General features: G+C 42.6%; 2 protein-coding genes across 6 annotated transcripts in view; both read left to right on the top strand.

Annotated features, from left to right (window-relative positions):
* LOC126562245 (protein henna) overlaps nucleotides 1-17837 on the top strand; it is a 754155-nt gene that overhangs the window by 22348 nt on the left and 713970 nt on the right. The window lies entirely within an intron of this gene.
* The window catches only part of LOC126561939 (cyclin-dependent kinase 14), a 118673-nt gene that overhangs the window by 81667 nt on the left and 19169 nt on the right, over nucleotides 1-17837 (top strand). For both annotated transcript variants that reach the window (XM_050218320.1, XM_050218321.1), the window contains exon 3: nucleotides 1878-2072. In XM_050218320.1, the coding sequence (XP_050074277.1) occupies nucleotides 1878-2072 (195 nt within the window). The remainder of the gene's footprint in view (nucleotides 1-1877; nucleotides 2073-17837) is intronic.

Genomic DNA, 17837 nt, shown 5'->3' with positions numbered 1-17837 from the left:
GGTTTCCGCCTGGTCACGCCCAGGGTTGAGCCAGAATCATCACCCTCGCTCTCTACCGTTGGAGCGATGCTCTACCTTTCCCAAAGCTCGTTAGATAGATAACTAAGGACACACGGGGCATTACGGCGTCCCAGCGCCGTGAAATCCCTGATAGGCCAATTTGACTCGATCCTGCCGTATCATGCTGTCATCTTCAGCGTACCCGGTCTACAGCACGGTACCCGGAAACGATGGACCGCTGAACCGCTTGTCAAGGAAAATGCGCGCGGTTCTCTCGATTGCCCCGTGGAGACGATTATTCATTCATGCAGTTTACTTTCTTCACGGTACCTACCTTGCTGGTTCTGGTTTAGGAAGTAGACCGAAGTCTTCTTGTGTTAGTTTGCTATGTGTCCTCGTGGGCTTGTGCGAAGCGAGATGTGACTTTTTCTTCTACCAAGTTCCCTGTCAGTTAGGTTTCGTATATTAGACTTTGACCGTCTCGTTAACGATGAATAGCAGTGCATTATACGACCTCGTCGATGTTCAAGGACTCAAACAAGCAACTTAAGGTCAAGTGTTTATGTGCAAAGGAGTCTTATAAAAGAATATTTCATGGCACGTTTCACGGTAGAGAAGCTTGATGAGGTTTACTTTTCTATTTGCTAGTTGAATTGTCAAGTTTATTAATAGAATTTTAATATATTTTACTACAAATTGAGTACTGTAAAGTGCGTCAGTTCAAAAACAGCAATGAATATATTTTTTTTCTATTAATTTAGAGCTTTTCATGAATGTCCTTTTCATCGCCAGAATAAAATAAAAAAACAAAACGTGAAATAAACCAAGCGTACTAACGCAAACGGACACTTAAACAAAAGATGCAGAAGGATGTGTTGTCAAAATGCGCTGGTAGGACATTATTTCTGTGCCCCACACCGACAAAGGAAGTGTCATTAATCAACGTTTTTTCCCGAGGCGTCACTGCGACGGGTGGGTTGACAGAAAATCCATGCCGGCCGACAAACGCCGTACGCGCTCACCGCGCTGATGAATGCTGATGAAGTCTTTCACGCGTGAAGTGAAAAGTGGTTCAAAACTAGTGGAAACAGGAGAAATAGCAGCATTTAAGCAGTGTACGGTGAGCAAGAGGAAAAAGTTGGAAAGATTATTCACAGATACGCGAGACATTGCAGACTATGGCCGTTCGTCGTTCGTCCTTGCATCCTTGGAAATGTTGTTATTTTTTACGAGCTCAGTTTATATCGTTCTACCACAATTTACACCCCTGAAGCTCTTGGTGACAATTATTTGCTTCTTGTTTTGTTTCGCTAGGTACTCGTCTTTGTGTTTCGCAAAATCCCAACCTACTTGCTAAATGGCTAATCGGAGAATGGTTTTTGTAGTGGCCACTTGTCCATTATTGTGCAGCTGTGCGTTATGCGCGTTTTCGTGTTGTGTGCGAGTTACATGAACGCGGAAAAAATGTTCTTACGGCTTTTTGTGTCATGTTGAGCTGAGTATCTAGTTGAGCTGTTGGCAATATTTACGTGTAAAAAACCTCTCAAGAGGTTAATTTTGTAGAGAGGACTCACAAACAATATCTTTGTTTTGGGTTTGCTTGGGTTTCCCATGCTATTCTGGTCCTATTCTTGACATTTTTTTCGTCAATAAACTTTAATGATGTCTGAGTATTTCTACACTAATTAATTAACATTACAATAAATCTTCCTCGGTTTTGTGGGTATATTCATTTATCAATTTATATCAACAGTTTCAAATTATAAACAAACAAAACCTCGACCAAACGAAGATAACGAAACATAGATAACAAAATCACAAAATTTTCACATTTCTCTTGAGTTAATTATTTCTTATTTTCTTGCATCTTTTTACAGCGATATCGCGCGAGGAAAGCGACGAATCCACGCAACAGAACAACCACCATCACCATCCGCATCACCATCATCATCACCACGGACATGGTCACAATCGTGGCGGTAAAGTGCCCTTCAACGGTTACACATCCGAGGAGTACCTCGACCGACTGGAACCAAACGGCAACATCCCGGCCGATAAGTCTTACAGCAAACGTAAGTGTTAAAGTTTTGTCGTCTCAGCTCCTTTATTGACAGCTGCTCGACGGGGAAATGGTTTTCCAAACGATTCATCTTAAACAAAAAAAAAAAAAGGAAAAGAATGTAAAGATGGACCGAACAAATCTGATGCGTCTTTTTTAAGATTCGTCCCCAGTGCTTTCGATGCACTCGAAAAAGAAAACCTGACACCAACGAAACGAAATCCTTCTTGCTTCGGTGAAGGTTTTTGAAACATTTTCATCGCCACAAACTCTCTTAACCCACGAGACAATCACCACCACCATCGATGGCGCTAAGAGGGGAAGACTTCCCTGTTTCAAAGCTGATGATGGTGGGCCACAAACAAAAAAAAATGGCCTGTCACACTAATCTGTTTCTCCTGCTTAAACACATCGGGGCTTTTTGTTTGGGGACAAACCATTTTTGGGCGCAGAAAACGAAGCGAAAACAGGCCCGCCGGAAGTAGAAGTTTTCCCATACACCACTATTATCTTGGCTGATTTAGAGCGCAGGCTTTGCGCGCGGAGAATGGGTTTTGTGAGGTGTCTTAGTGGCGTTACTGTTCAGCGAGGAGCGAAAAGCACATCCCCTGACAGCCATGTTTCCTTCAGAAGAAGAAGGTGACGATGCGCTGCTGCTCAGGAAGTGCTAATGGTTTTTATCTTTTATTTTTTGTTTGTTTGTTCCATGTTCGCTTCTTTAATATTCGGTCCAAAATTACTACGTAACGGTTGGAAACTTTGTCCAACTTCCTCGCACACGTGAAGTTTTTTGGAGGACTTGGGCATTGTACTTTCACTTTTGTTTCAGCTTTCGTAGAGTTCGAACAAATTACGATCAAGATTTCGGAGCGAAAAGTCTTGGCGAGTACAGGAGTAAAAATTTTACGCTCGTTTTTTGATTGCCTTCTCTCTGTTCGATTTAGGGAGTCAATTAAAACTCCTCTGAATTATCGATAGCAATAATACAAAAATAGGCTATACTAGCTATACTAAAGCTTTAGCTTTAGCTATACTAAAGACGATTCTGAAGCTGGTAACAATGATAATGAATGCAGTACTTTGAGCCCTATTTCAATTTAATACACATAAAGAATATATTTGTTTTGTTGTATTGTTGTAATAACGTTTTTCATTGCTATTCACAGTCCTTTCCACATACTGACTTACTTAAGCTAGGCTTTTGTTCGATTACGCCTTGAAGAAATATTATGCATAAAGCTGTATATTGTCCCGACCATAACATTCCGAACGACTATTCCATTTCGGGTTTTCCATTTCTACTCACTACCCAACAAAAAGTCAACCAGTTTGAGTGATTTCTAGCTCTTTTATACGCTTCGATATCGATACGCTAGTCATACAATGGCATCCGTCTCACACAGAAAGAGAAAGAGAGAGAGAGAGAGAAAGAGTCTCCAAAGCGTCCAGCCAGCCATCGGGATATTTTTATCCGAGCAAATAAATTTATGATTATGGCACGAGTCGCATAACTTTATCGCAAACAGCGCCAACATATATAAACCGTAAATATGGCGAAAGCAAGCTCGCGGCTGGTGCGGTGCTAGCAACGGACGTTCCTCGAGCCATCAGCTCCACCATTGATGTGGAGCCAAGAAATATGTGCAAAGTGTTTTGGAAGGTTTCCTTTTTTTTTTGGTGTTGCTGTTGTTTGTTGCGTCACGGAGCAAGAGGGTGCTCGGGGAAAATATGTTGTCCTGATCCAGAAGTTTAGCCGAAAAAAGCACACCACAGCCAATCCCGACGCCAAGGACGGCTGGCAGGGTCGTAACTGAATCTAATGAAAGTGAATGGGTTGACAATATTTCATCCTGTCCTGTCGCACACCGTCGCACAAAACGACATCCATCGAAGACCTCTCAGAGCTCGATTTGTTGGGCGCGCGCGAGCGCCAGTGACTGTGTGGCTAAGGACTATAAGGTACAAGCTGCTCTAGCAAATAACTGGCGTCTAGTTGTCCCGTCATTTCTCGCGTCGTAGATGTTCTGCGACGTCTTGCGTTGTTTTTCATTGATTTCTTGTAACGGTTTTGGCATCTTAACGTCCTGAGAATAGTTTAAACCTTCCTTACTAAATTATGTTCTTGTGTATAAAATTGATTCAGAATTTGCGTCACGAACATAAAATTACAAAATTCATTACAGTAAGTTTGTTGAAGCTTTGTTGAAGCTTTTGGCTAAGAGAAAAGCTTTCATAAGCTATGTCGTGCGTATCAGCAATAAAATGCTATTCATGGAAATAGATTTATAGCATGCGTTCATTATTTACTTCAAATTAAAGTTATGGCGCTTTATTAGTACTCTTTCCCTAAGCACATCCACCACCTGGAACGGCTAATAATTAATTTGATCAAAACGACACCTTACGTGAGCGGAAACTTAACGCAACTACGCAGTTTTGAGACGGGAAGAATTATATCTCAACCACCGGAAATGAACGGTGTTTGCTGCTGTGCGCAATAATCTTTCATTTCCACCTCGTTCGGCATACGAAAGCCTTATTCTAGGGGAGAAAAGGCTTTTCTTCTATCCTTTCCCTATCAGTGGCAGTTGAAAACGAACGAACGTTCGAGAGTGTGTTCTTTCGTTTCGATGTTGTGCATGTTTTTGGCACCTTGTTGTAATGTTTGCACGATAAAAAATGTAGGAACAAACAAAAAAAAATCTGCGTCGCCGATCTTTTTTTTGCAGGAATTAATTAAACCCTGTTTATCAACCCTACCTACCAGCATATTGTGTGACGGTAAGCAAGCTCCACCATTTTGGCAACGCGAATGTTGCCTAGCCCCTTGCTACGCAGTTTCTGTGGGAGCTTTTGTGGTCCTGAAATAGAAAAGAAAGCAAAAAAGCGTTTTTGCAAACATCAAAAGTTAAGGTTTTTCCGTTCTCGTCCGCACGAATGAAGCAGTTGAAAAGTGTCGTTAACATTTAATGGGGCTACTCTGGACGTAAAGTATTTAACGTTCGAGTACCAGTTTTGACCCTGCGTTCGATTTTTTTTATTTGGCCTATCTATGGATTCTATTTTTATGCTTTGCCATAGCAGAAGGCTTTTCCATAAACACTAAACTGTTTTATTCCAGAAGCGGAATGTTACCCACCATTGATGTTGCGCTTTTGAGTATCTTTTAAAGCCATAACGCAGTAAACTTTTAGTTGTTTCAGTCGTCGTTCGCTAAATTCACTGTCCCTCTCTTTCTCTCTGCTGTGTGTGTGTGTGTGCGTTTGTGCGAGAATGTAAATAATTTTGCGTGAAATGTAGCTTACCTTGGCAGGGCGAAGTTACACTAGTCCGGTGTTAAAAGGTCTCCTTGCTTTTACCCTCTACCGAGATTGTAGTGCACGTGGCGAATGCGGGGTAAGGTCGCCAGATTTACGGTGCGTCGTTTAGGTGGAATTTTATTTATGGCTGTTTTTGAACAACTTTTCACGCAGTGGAGAGCGTCAGGTTGTGTAGCATTTTTCGCCCACGTGCGCTTTCCTCGGAGTGGTGTGCTTTTCCGGATGTATGTAAGTGTGCGAGTGTCACGCACATTTTCAAGCTGCTTGTTGCTTTCACGGTTTTGTTCAACAAGTTAGCGAACGCACGATTTAATGATCCAAAGTTGGCTCAACTAGAAAAAGAAAAATCAGATCCTTTTTCTGCAGTAAGCAATGCTAAGCGAAGGTTACGATTTTAAAGAATATTTTGGTATTTTAATAATTTTATTTAAAGAAAAAAGTTGTTCGTGACCTTTTGAAGACACGTACCGTGACCACTACCATGAGAATGATTCTGTAAGCGCCATTTCACACTCGTAGCGTCGCGTGGTTTTTTAAGTTTTCGCTGTCACGCTGGTAACGACTCAATTTCTGCTTTCCGCCCAATGGTTTCTCGTTCCATTAATTTTAATTAATCACTTGGCGGTAGTTTTGTCCACCTTCCGAGAAGACCGTACGGTACGGTATATTGCTCGGTTTGTAGCGAAGGAAAACTCAGACAAAAAGCACACCGTGCTGCCTTAAATGGTCGCGTATACGCGCATGGATGAGCGTGAATGGAGGCGCCTGGTAGCTGTTGGTCGACAATCTAATTGGAAGCACGTTAAGTGCTTTATGTTCATTAATTTTGCATTCAATTCATTTTCGTTTCATGCTCACCACTTCCAGCGATCGTTTCCGGTTGTTGTGGGTTACACTTTGGTTTATAGAAATTAGGTTCAAAAGTCTTGCTAATATTTAAAATCAATTTTAATACATGCTTACCTAACCGAACCAAAAAGCCAACGGACTTGTATGTGTTCACAAAAAGTTTCTTATGCTCAATCATTAGTTTTAATTTTTCCAAGCACTCGATCCGCCCGGAAACCATTCCATTAGTGCAACATTCATTTTCGTTACCGATCGAACATTAAAACTAACGGCACTGTGGCAAGGAAGCCAAACTACAGAAAGAAATGTGTTTGTTGTTTTGGCACTGTTATTGCTCGATGCCATTTTCAAATTAGAATTTGTGTTACGACGTGTGTGTGTGTGCGCACGTGTGGCGTTGGGTTGGGCATTGCGTTGTGACTTTTCCGGTGAAAGTTTTATCATGCAATCGCTGGTTGGGAAAAAAAAAGTTTTCTCAATTTTCTCTTCGGCTTTGATGCTTTGAACTTCCTTGAAAAGCGAACTCGAAATGAGCGGTTCCGGAGCATGTAAGCACTAATCGCATCAATGGTTGTCTTTTTGTTGGGTAGCGAGGGAAATCCTGGAGTAGTGGAAGAGCAAAAAAGTTCAACTAATTCGGAACCATTTCCAGGTTTGTGGAGAAACAAAAAAAAAAAAAGGAAAGAATTGTTCCCATATACAGCTCTTAAGGTAGCGTGTCGCGGCAAAACTCGTTAAATAGACATTTTTCCTCGTTTGTAGAACAACATTGAGGATAAGAAAAAGGCAAACATCGAAAATAACATCCTTTCACTTGCTAAAATGGTCTAAATTTGCAGGAGAGGAAAGAAAATGATGGTGGCACAGAGAGCAAACGAGCAAAGCTCGCTCTGGACACTTCAAACAAGATTCCCCGAAAACATTCTGCCAAAAGCTACCCTACCCAACTTACTACCGGTCCACCGTTGGAGACAGTGTGGAAGCATATAAAACCGGTCTAGACTGGTTTTATGTTGTGAAATTCTCTTGAATTTTGTGTATGCTTCGATGAGCTTCTGTTCTCTACCCTACTTCCATGCCTACCGGTAATATCGTAATGCAATATTCTGCTGTCCTGTAATGAAAATCAGAGAAACACTGCTACCTTTTGGCTCTGTGTCGCTTGATTAAAGTTGCCTGCCGGTGGCCTGCTTCAAGTACGGACAAGCTGCTTCATTTTTTTCATATTTCAGCATCTCTTGCTTCATCTTAAACCATACATCCACTTGACTTTCCAGGCGCCCATTACTACGGCGCCATTTGGACGATTCGACTGCAGGACACTTGACAAACTGTTTTGTTGGTGACATTGGTGACATTTCCCTTGCTGGGTTTGGTCTTTCCCGTACACTTCAAAAGCACATCGCGGAGAATATCATTTTTGGCCTTTGCTCCGGGAGAAAAGTTATTACCCTAAGTACTAAATAATCCCGTTGGAGGAAAATGTTGAAGCAAAAGTTTGCCAGAAGACACAACGCGCGGCAAGTGTAAGATTGTAAGTTGGTGTTGCAATCTGCTGGTGACAAAATCCAAACAGACACAAGCTGGTTTGTTCCAAAGTCGGTGGGCCAATGAAACTCGAGTGAAGTTGGAAATCGTAGGCAAACTTGGAGGTCTACTTTGAATACGTAAATTTCTATTCATAAGTATCGGTGTAAAAGTTGTGAGTATTAAGTGTGTTGTGAACTTCACAATAGTTACAGCTGCCGAGCAGAAGAATGAAAAAGCGTTTGGTAGTTCGTTTTTCGGCATCTTGAGACTAACTTGTTCGTTAAGCGGTGGTACAGGTTCTCCCGTAGGCTTAATGGGAAGAGAATAGTTTTCGGCATAGTTTGGTGCGTTTGATGTTGGGAATAAAGCATTCCGAAAGCGTCTGCTTAATAAAGTGATAGATGGATTATATCAATTTGTAGTTGAATTGGAATTGCTGGAACATTGAAGTTCTATTTGGACACACTAATGTCTCGTACACTGAAGTATCTTAAATAAAGGTGAAAACAACTCAAACCGGACATGTCGCCGAGCAGACATTCTGTCGCCTCTCTCCATTCAACCCGAAAATAAAATGCACCCCCACAAAACATCAATTATTCATCGGATCAATCTTTATTAATACGCACTTTTTGACACGTGATTTGCGAAACGAACAAGACAGGACCGTGATTGGCTACGGCACGTGATGCGGAACCTCTTTTGGAGGTAGTAGTGCTGCTGTCTCTAGAAGGACCCACCAGGATTTCCCCCTTAAGTCACTCTATCTCGCCGGTGTGTCTTTCTTTGTATCAGATTGAGCCAGTTCGCTTTTTTTGCCTGCTTCACATCATTCGCAACCCTCATTCGCAGGTGAAACAGGTTGGCACGAGGAAGGGCAAATGAAATCGAAAAATCGATTCGAAAACGCAGCCCTTCGCTGAATCGATACGTGTCTGATGTGTGTAGCAGCTCGGTACCCTCGGTGGAGACGCCCAACCTCTTTCTTTTTTGGGCTCTCCCATGGGAGACACCGGACGCTTATGTTCGTTCCGCACGCACCATTGTGACGTGTGGCGCGGGTGTGACTGATAGGTTCGGTTGTTCAAATTCAATTCCATTCCTAGAAGACAACAGCGAGTGTGGCTTGTGAGTTTGTTGAGGGTGTTGCTTTATTTTCTCCGGTTTTCTCTTTGTACGCGAACTTCCATTTACCTGTGTACGCGCGATGAGGCAGAAGGAATCCTTCTCAGATTCAGTGAAGGAATGTTGCCCCGTTCTCGTTTTGATTGGATAGGAAAAATACATTTGAGACCATAGTTTTCCACTTTGGGTAAACTTTCCCCGGGACATTCTGGGATGGTGTGGTACGCTCCCACAGGAATCGATCACTCAATTGAATTGATTTCGGGGCTTTGCGATGCATGCAACGTTGATTTTGGGGATAGAATATGTCTTCCTTTTCCCTTCGTATGTTACCGGTACGTTTGTGCATGTTTCTACATTAGTTGTACATAATCTAATCAGCGAAACGTTATCCGATCCGACTGCAATCAATAAAGATTTTGATTGAATTGAAGGGAAACATGTGTGAGTTTTTGGCTGGAGCACAATGTGATCGATTATTGGTCAAGGAGCAACACAATCTTGCATTTAATTATCATCTAAGTTCGGCTAGCAAACAATAGTGTATTAAAACATAGTGGTTTTGTTGGAAGATTATTGGTTTAAGGCTTAACGAAATCATCCAATTATTAGGATCTACGAAGAAATTCTCCACCAAATAACCGCGAGCTTTACGATGATGTCTTTATTGTCCAAACCGATACGTGACCATGTTGCACTGTTCTGTAACAACGTACCTATCCTTCGTTAGTGTACGGAAATGGTGGCTTTCATTCGTCCATTCATTACTCTTCCACCACGTCACTCGCGAGGGTAACTCCGGGGTTTTGCAATTGTCTGGCATGAAAGTCCATCGGGACTGCTACCATCGCCGGCTGGAAACGAACGCTGGAACGATGTGCACATACTTATGAATTACTATAATATAAATTTTCATTCCGCTCAAATTATCCCATCTGCGCGTGGGACACTGTAGAACACTCCTTGAAAAATACGTTGTCCTTGTGCTTATCTGGTCTACCCAACCCCCCCCCCCCCCCCCAGCCCTAGTATATGCTGTCAGCATCATTAAGATTGAAATGGATGATACCCAATCGTTGGTGGAACATTCTCGATTAAAAGAATGAACCCACCAGGATACCGGAGCCGGCGGGCGGGTAACCTCGCCTTAACAGCAGACGCCACCCAGAGGATGTCAACAGTATCGCCGCCGTGTATGAATTTCAAGGCGATCGATTTTCATTCCGGTAACGAGCGACAGCGCTGTTGGAAAGCACAACACGAAAAGCGCATGGTCTTTTTGATGGTAATGGTGGTGATTTTCTCCATGATTTTGGACGATATTTTGACGAAATATATGACGACAGATCTGGACGAATTCTACGAAGCGGCGATTCTCCGAAAACGCTCATTCGATATGACTTTATGTGCACCATAATTTGTTATTGGCGTGTTTGGTTGTGGCGTCCTTCGGGCAAGGTTGTTTTTCTTTGCTGCGTAGATGTTTATGCAAATGAGATTATGTTCCGATAAGTCGATTCGATTTTGGTTTGAGGTTTCGGTAAGCTTTTCTGATGTGGGTCGTATGCAAGCGTTTCACTAGAAAACTTCATGAGTCTTATTTGGAAAATAATGCGTCTTTAACTAAAAAGATTTTATTATACTTTACGACTGTAATTTTCCACGAAATAGAAGAAAATACGCCAGCCATTTGGCAACGAAGAGAGCATAGTAAACAACTCTTTTGTATGCTCTGCCGTCTTCATTAGATTGCTTTTCATTTCTTTTTTTTTTACGTAATCGTATAAATTGTTCCATTTTGTACTGCCACAGAATGAGTGTGGTACAAATTCTAATGAAATTGGCCAATAAAGTCAACAACTGGAACTTTTACGCGAATGTGTGCTACGACACAGAGAGCGGACAAGCGGTTGTTTGCTTGGAAGCGAAAAAAGTTTAGTAAAAACAATTTCACTGCTCGGGAATGGAACGACACGCGAAAAAAAAATGCACCCACTATGGAAACAATCGTACATCAAGCCACTTTACGAGCCGCATCGTCCGCTGGGACCGACGGATGCATCCGTGGAAATTAAAACCGGCGTCACACGTTGCCTTCGGTGCGCCTTCGGGGCGTGTGGCAGGATATCCGGCAGTGCTGCAGTTGTATCTAGCGCGACTGAAAAGTGTCTGGAAGAAATGTTTAAATTGTAGATTTTAAGTAGCACTTTGGGTATAGAATTTTAGGCTACAACCTTTAGGAGATACAGCATGACGTCTCTTTAACATCGACTAGACCTCTATTTTACCGAGTCTCTGTCGTCAAGTACCTCGTGTTTGGCTGCAGTGCTGGTCTTACCAACCATATTGATTTCCTTGTAACCATAACTCGAAAATGCTTTGAGTATTGAAGCGTATTTATAACCCTAGAACCTGGAGCTATTTCATCAACTTATGATCAGCTAGTGAGATTCTATAACTGTATCAAATTCCTTCAACTTATCATCCTCGTTAGAGCCGTGGACTTGAATTCCCATTCCCAATGCCCATCAGACGACAGTCGTTGACTTTTTCGCTATCTTTATGCTTATAAAACAACTCTTTTATTATCAACTTTCTTGTGCGAATAGCAAAAATACTAACCCCGTTTGCTCGGTGCACATTAAATTGTCCCGTGTGCAGTTGGTTTAGTTTCCGTACCTTTTGGCTTTCCTTTCGTCGTCCACATTCCAACTCCAGAACTTCCTGTAGCGCACAAAACCATACCGAAAGCAGGAGACGAGCACGCGTCCTCTCGAAGGCCTGACGCGTGCACGTACTCCCCGGATGCAATGACATCACTTTACTTCTATCCATTGTGCAAAATTGCATTGTTACGCGGCTGCATTCGATGCCATGCAGTAGCGACGACAAAAAAAAAAAAGAGAGAAAACAACCACCAACAGCGATCAGGGATCAGCGTAGCGTGAGGGTGTCGTACTTACGCCGTTTTCGCTAAGCAAGAGAAAACACACGGACACGAAACCAAAAAAAACGCAGCATTGCAAGCCTGAGTCAGACACTTCCGTTCGGTGCGCTTCCGGATTGTGTGCTAGTGTCATTGTGCGTCCGGGAGGGGGGAGGGGAACGTTTTTTTCACAATCTTCTTTTTCCACTTCCTCTTCCGCTGATGGCACGATTCGGGTGTCTCGGTCTCGGGACAATAAAATGTCACAACTTTATGCGAGCGGCGAACGTGAAGCTTGTACTTTACGTCGGTTTGGAATGGGCGTGTTGCAGGCTCAACGAAAGGGTGTTTTCGCGCCGTTGGACGTAAGTTAAGCTCTCTGTTTAAATATGCACCACATTGCCTTACGAGGCAGGGGGGAGGGGTCCAAGTAGTGTGCTTGGGGGCAGCAAAACAGAAAACACTCGTAGTTTGAAAGCGGAACAACTTGATGCGATAACTGTCGCCCGGGATAATAGAACCCGGAAGCGCGGTGCTAGTGACCCAATTTCTTTTCTTTTCACTACCGTGGGGTGGCAAGAATCCTGGTCTGGTTCGGTCTGCACGGTTGGCTGCTTTTGCTGGCTCGTTGGTGATGAATTTTCCATGTAAATTAGGTTCGCCACTAACACCAACGCCAGACGCCGTGGCCCAGAACAAGAAGGAGCGGGTTTAAAAAATTAAATAAATCATGGCACAGTTAATTTCTTCGTTTCGCAATTTTTGAAGGGCTTTCTTTTCATTGGGTGGGACCTGGTACAACAATGTTGGTATGCTACAAACCGCCACATGTGGGTGAAGGTCGTTAACTGGCTGGGTGGTGGGTGTTTTTTGTGTAGTACATTATATTTTACGGCGTTTTACTTATACTCGTTGTACCATGTTACATCTCCCATCTCTCAGGATTCTGATGCGCGAGTGTTGCGCCATTTTCGTGGATACTTTCGGTAGTCCTTCCCCGATGCCGGTTGAAACAATTTGTATGAATAAATCATACCGGTTATGCCGTTATGAACCTTAAACTGCTGGGCAATGTGCTAGCAGAAGCTCCATCTACCATCTGATGGAGTAACGTTATTGAGTGTAAGAGGACCATTTTATGTGTGTGCTGGCTTCATCTCTTGTTCATGCAGCGGGTGTGTGTTGGTTTTTTTTAATGAATGTGTATGCTTTCCATCCCAGTGAGAACTACACTTTTACCCCAGCTTTTTTGTGGTTTGTTAAAATTTACCCCTAAAAGCGAAAGAATTTTCCTGAAACTGCAAACTGCCATTAGGGTTGGTTAAAAGGATTTTAGTAGCATCAAGAAAAAAAAAGAGCAAGATTGATAAATGCTCCGCCCTTTATATGCTTTTTTGGGCAAAAGCTTAACACGTTTAGGTACTTTTTGTGCAAGGATTTGAAAGCGGCCTACAGTTTTTCCAGAATATGGCTAGAACGATAAGGCTCTTTAATCTCTTCGAAAGCTTTCTGCAGGAGTACGAATGCCGTATCCGCCTTTCTTGCTGTCGGCCAGGGTAGGGTTGATTGTTTTGTGCACAAAAACTGCTTCCCAAAATTTTGTAATTTCTTTTGATTAATGATGTAATTTTTCTCACAGATTATGTATTATTCATGCAATTAGAAGTGCAATGTCGTTTGTCTAAGTTTTTTTTTCCATATTCAAACCAATCGGCTTCAAAGTATAAGTGTACACCTGCTTTCTTAACAACATTACCTTGTTTTTGACAATGTTCTGTAATTGTCATATGCTCGTTAACACAAAGAAAATTATTCCCGGAGAAACAGATATATTCGTGGCTTAAAATCGTCAAACAATTATGTTTAGAAATTTCTAATTTCTGTATTTGGTATCATACCAAAATCCCCAAGACCTCATTGTTTTTTCTTCTGCTGATAGACGGTGTCAGCTTTTACGCTTCGTCAAACACCATCCTTCGTATGTCCTGCCATTGTACATCTCATCAAAGCCCAACCATTATAAAACGCTCCAGACGCTATAAGAAAATGGACTCGTTTTTTACGGTCAGATTGGTGAAAATGGTTACCACTTTCATGACAATCGAGGTACGGTTTCGGTTCCAGCAACAACCAGAAATGTGTTGCTTCTCCCGAGCTAAACACACACCCACACGACGATTCCTTTTTTCCGGAACAATATGGCCGCCGGAAATGGGGTCGAGTGTAGATGAATGTTTCTCGGTCTTTTGCCCCGTAGCAAAAGGTTTTGGGTGAGACTGTCGCTCTACCGTCATCCAACCCCCACACTGTCCAGCTTCATCCGCTCAGCGGTCATTCCGGTTTCCAGTTCGGCATGCACCCGAGCATTCCCAGATGGTGAAAAGATAAAATGCGAAAAAAAGCATTCAATGGAAGGGACCAGGAAATGGAGGACTATCGATGGGGCGCGAAACGAACACATTTGGTTGTCTCGGAGTTGGAGAACGTTGATGTCCGGGCGGGGTCGGAGAACGATGTGTGAAGATGATAGTCATTCCTTGCGGCAGCAGTTTGGGTAGAAGAAAGAAACAAAAAAAAAAAACAGCCACAAAAAGCCTCGTGCTGGGATGAACGAACCGAACCGAAGAGCGAAAACCACATAACGGTTCAAATCGTCAAGCGACCATGGTCAATGTGACTCTCTGGCATCCTGTGGTGGAAATTGGTGATCCTTTTCGAGTGAAATCCGTTCCCAGCGCCCCGCGGGGCAATTTGGTCTTGGTAAGGGGGGAAATTGGCAGGAAAAACAGGCGCATGGAAGGAAAACAGAAACGGAAGGATCATTTTGAATGGTCATTATTTTTTACAATGCCGCTGCTAAAGGGAATGGCGTCGGCTCGGTTGTGATAGCCTCCATGGGACCTTCGTTGCTGGGAAACGGTTGGCCAAAAGTGTACGTCATCTGTGACGGAATGATCTTGGTGTTGGTGTTGCCTGTTGTATGCTTTGGGTATTGTCCTTTTCGGCATTAAGGTTAGCACGGTACGGACGAGTTAATCGAGAATTGAAGAAGCAAAAGAAAATGGCCGAATGTTTCCTGGTTCAATCCTTTTGCCCAAAGCCCTGGCATTGTGGTTTGCATTGTTTTTTTTTTTCAAAATGTTCGTGATAGATCTTTTTCTAATGAAAATATGTAAATATGTACATTTATTTAAGTAACGCTCACACCTTTGGCTGCTATCTGAACGCCTTTATAGGATTTATTTTAACTGTTATTTAATTTTTACGATGCTATTTCGGCACTTCTCGCTATTCTGTCTATTTCAGCACATTAAGGCATTCAACAAGAAAGTGCCTCAAGGTGTCCCATTTTATACATGGCTGAAATAAAAATGATTCAAAACAGATCCTAAAATCCAAAGGAAACAAAAAAAATCTTGTTGCCTTCCAAAACAGATGCTACCCATCTCTACCTCTGACCGGAAGATGGCTTTACGACGATTCCTTTTAACCGCAGCTGACGCAAAGCAACAAAAACAACGACAAAAAACGCTTTTGCTGATCCAGAAACAGAGCAAAGATACGCGACAGATAGCGGACACAGAAAACGATGCCCATTTGCTTTATTGGAACCATTTGGAGGAACATTTTCACTCCACTAAGTAGCGTCGCGTTCCCCTTCGTGACACCTTTTATGTGCGTTTTTTTCTGTTTTGTATCCGAAATTTTGTTCACGGTCTCTTTTTTTTACGGAATAGCTAATTTTCCATCCGCAAGTACGAAATATGGCTGTTCAAAATGGTTCCTTCTACCCTATAAACACCTCACTGAGCGAGGTAAATAGGTCATTTAGAGACGTTTTTTTTTAGCTGTTGTTTTTGGATTTCGCTTTGGCAGCTTATAACTCGTCAACAGTTCGCCATTGTGTGTGTGTGTGTGTGTGTGTGTGTGTGTCGTGTTGAAGTTCGAAAGAGCGAGCGAAAGAATTGAAGAGAAGAATATTAAAAGCGACAAATTGGTTGAATCAAACGTGTGCGAATTAATTGTCATTTTTATTGCAGCCGTCATTCTTAATTTCCTTTTGGTACCGGAACTCGCGCACAAGTTGATGGCGAGGCATCTGCTTTGAACCGAATGATTCATTCGTTGGTGATTACTTCCTGCCTCGAATGGTCGTGTCGTCTGCTGGGTGGAGGTTTTTTAATGGATTGGAGGCTGCTTATCTTTGACCTATCTCTATCGAAGTAATGACCTCATCCGGCGATCGATTATCACTTAGCCTCACGAGTCAGTAAAATTTAATTTGTACGTCTTTGTTCATTATTGTCAGTCTTACCTGTGTCCGTGGTTCGGTGCCGTGTGGAGTAAAAGCTTAAAAGCAGCTCTATTAAATTATTTATCGACTTTCCAACAATAACAAAAAATGCACACCAAACTACAGGAGGGTTGCTTCTCAAGGTTATAAAACTGCACGAAATTATATCTCGCACCGTATGGAAATAATCTTCCCAGCGTTCAATTCTCTTATCGATTGGTGGAAGGATCCATTAGGAAGCTTGGGCGTTCTTCACTTGTTCCATGGTAGAGTGGGAAAATAAAGCAAACCGGGCCAAGAACCATCCATCCAAAAACGAGCGAATCGTAATGCCACCACGAGTCGCGGGAAGCATTAAAAATTAATCAATAATCCACGGTAATGGAAATTTATTGCGGATCGCGCTTGGTACACAAATAGAGAGCTCTCGCAAGCCATCCCCTGAATACCGGAACCTCCCGGACTCATATTGGCCGCTGTATTTGAAACCAAATGGGCAGTGAAATTGATTTGTCGGAATGTGCGCACAGGAATGGAGAATTCTGGCCGGTATTTTTTTTTACTTTGTACTATGTCCAAAACCTGGTGGGGGGCTGGTGATAGTCGTGCGCGCGCTCAGTATGTTTTTCCATGCTTTTATGGTGATTTATGGGATAGCTAGCTGTTCGTTAGCGGTTTGATATTCAGTGGCTTAGATACTCGGTGTTTATGTGTGTGTGTGTGTGGTAGGCTACATGAAAAGTTGGAGTCGATTTGCTGAGGTAGCAAGCGCAATTTGTAGTATCCGCTGTAGCTTTGGTTCGATTAATTTCACAATCAATTGAGAACCACATTTCCTAGAGAAGGAGTGATTTAAATCTAGGTCGATTTTTTTTTTTTCTAAACCGCCTTCTAGAGTAATATTCTTTAAACACTGGGCGTCTGAAAAATTCACGAACTCTTCATAATAATGGCAAGGATAAAAAAAGAAAGAAGAAAAACACACTCCCAACATAAAAGCGTAGCAAAATCTTTCACCTTCGTTGGAAAAGCCCATATTTTGAATTTCCATTTTTGCCGATGAATAATTCCTTTTTCGCAGTAAAAGCTCCACTCAGCTTCTTGGAAGCTTCTACCACTGCGATATCACTTATACTACACCGGCAGATTGTACCCATCCATCGTATTCAATTTCCACCCGAGGCGCACTACCATCGCGAGCATAAATCCTGTATCGTTGCGAGACGAATTTCCTTATCGTCCCGCCCGCGGAATGGTGTGGGAGGAAAAATCACTTCCGGCAGTGGTGCGAATTAAATTTAGCTCCCGTTACAAACTTCTACGAACCTGGCCGGCGCGTGATTGGTAGCATAAATCCTACGGTGAGCCGTTGTAGTAGTTAGATGCAACGTCTTACACTCCTAACGGCACGGGAAAGCTTTCCAAGACTTGAACTTTTTGCCGGTGTTTTGGGTGAAGGACGTGAAGACGGGTGAAGGTAACTGGAAGTGAGGGACGCAAATGTTGTTATAATCCAGTTCTTGAGATAACTCCAGTGCTTGGTAATGGTAGGTGGGACATACCCGCTGTATGTCCTGCACCATCCAGTACCGGTAGTTGATACTGCACAAACAAATTAAGCTGAGTGAATTTCTAGCGAGGTTATAAGATAAATATTTGTCCTCTGGGTAGGTGTGTTGTTTGGTGGGATGAGCTTAGCAATGGTGAATGGCAAGTATTGCAGAATTCTACCAT

This window comes from Anopheles maculipalpis, chromosome 3RL, assembly GCF_943734695.1.
Source record: "Anopheles maculipalpis chromosome 3RL, idAnoMacuDA_375_x, whole genome shotgun sequence".
Taxonomy (NCBI): Eukaryota; Metazoa; Arthropoda; class Insecta; order Diptera; family Culicidae; genus Anopheles; species Anopheles maculipalpis.
This window is presented reverse-complemented; position numbering and strand designations above follow the sequence as displayed.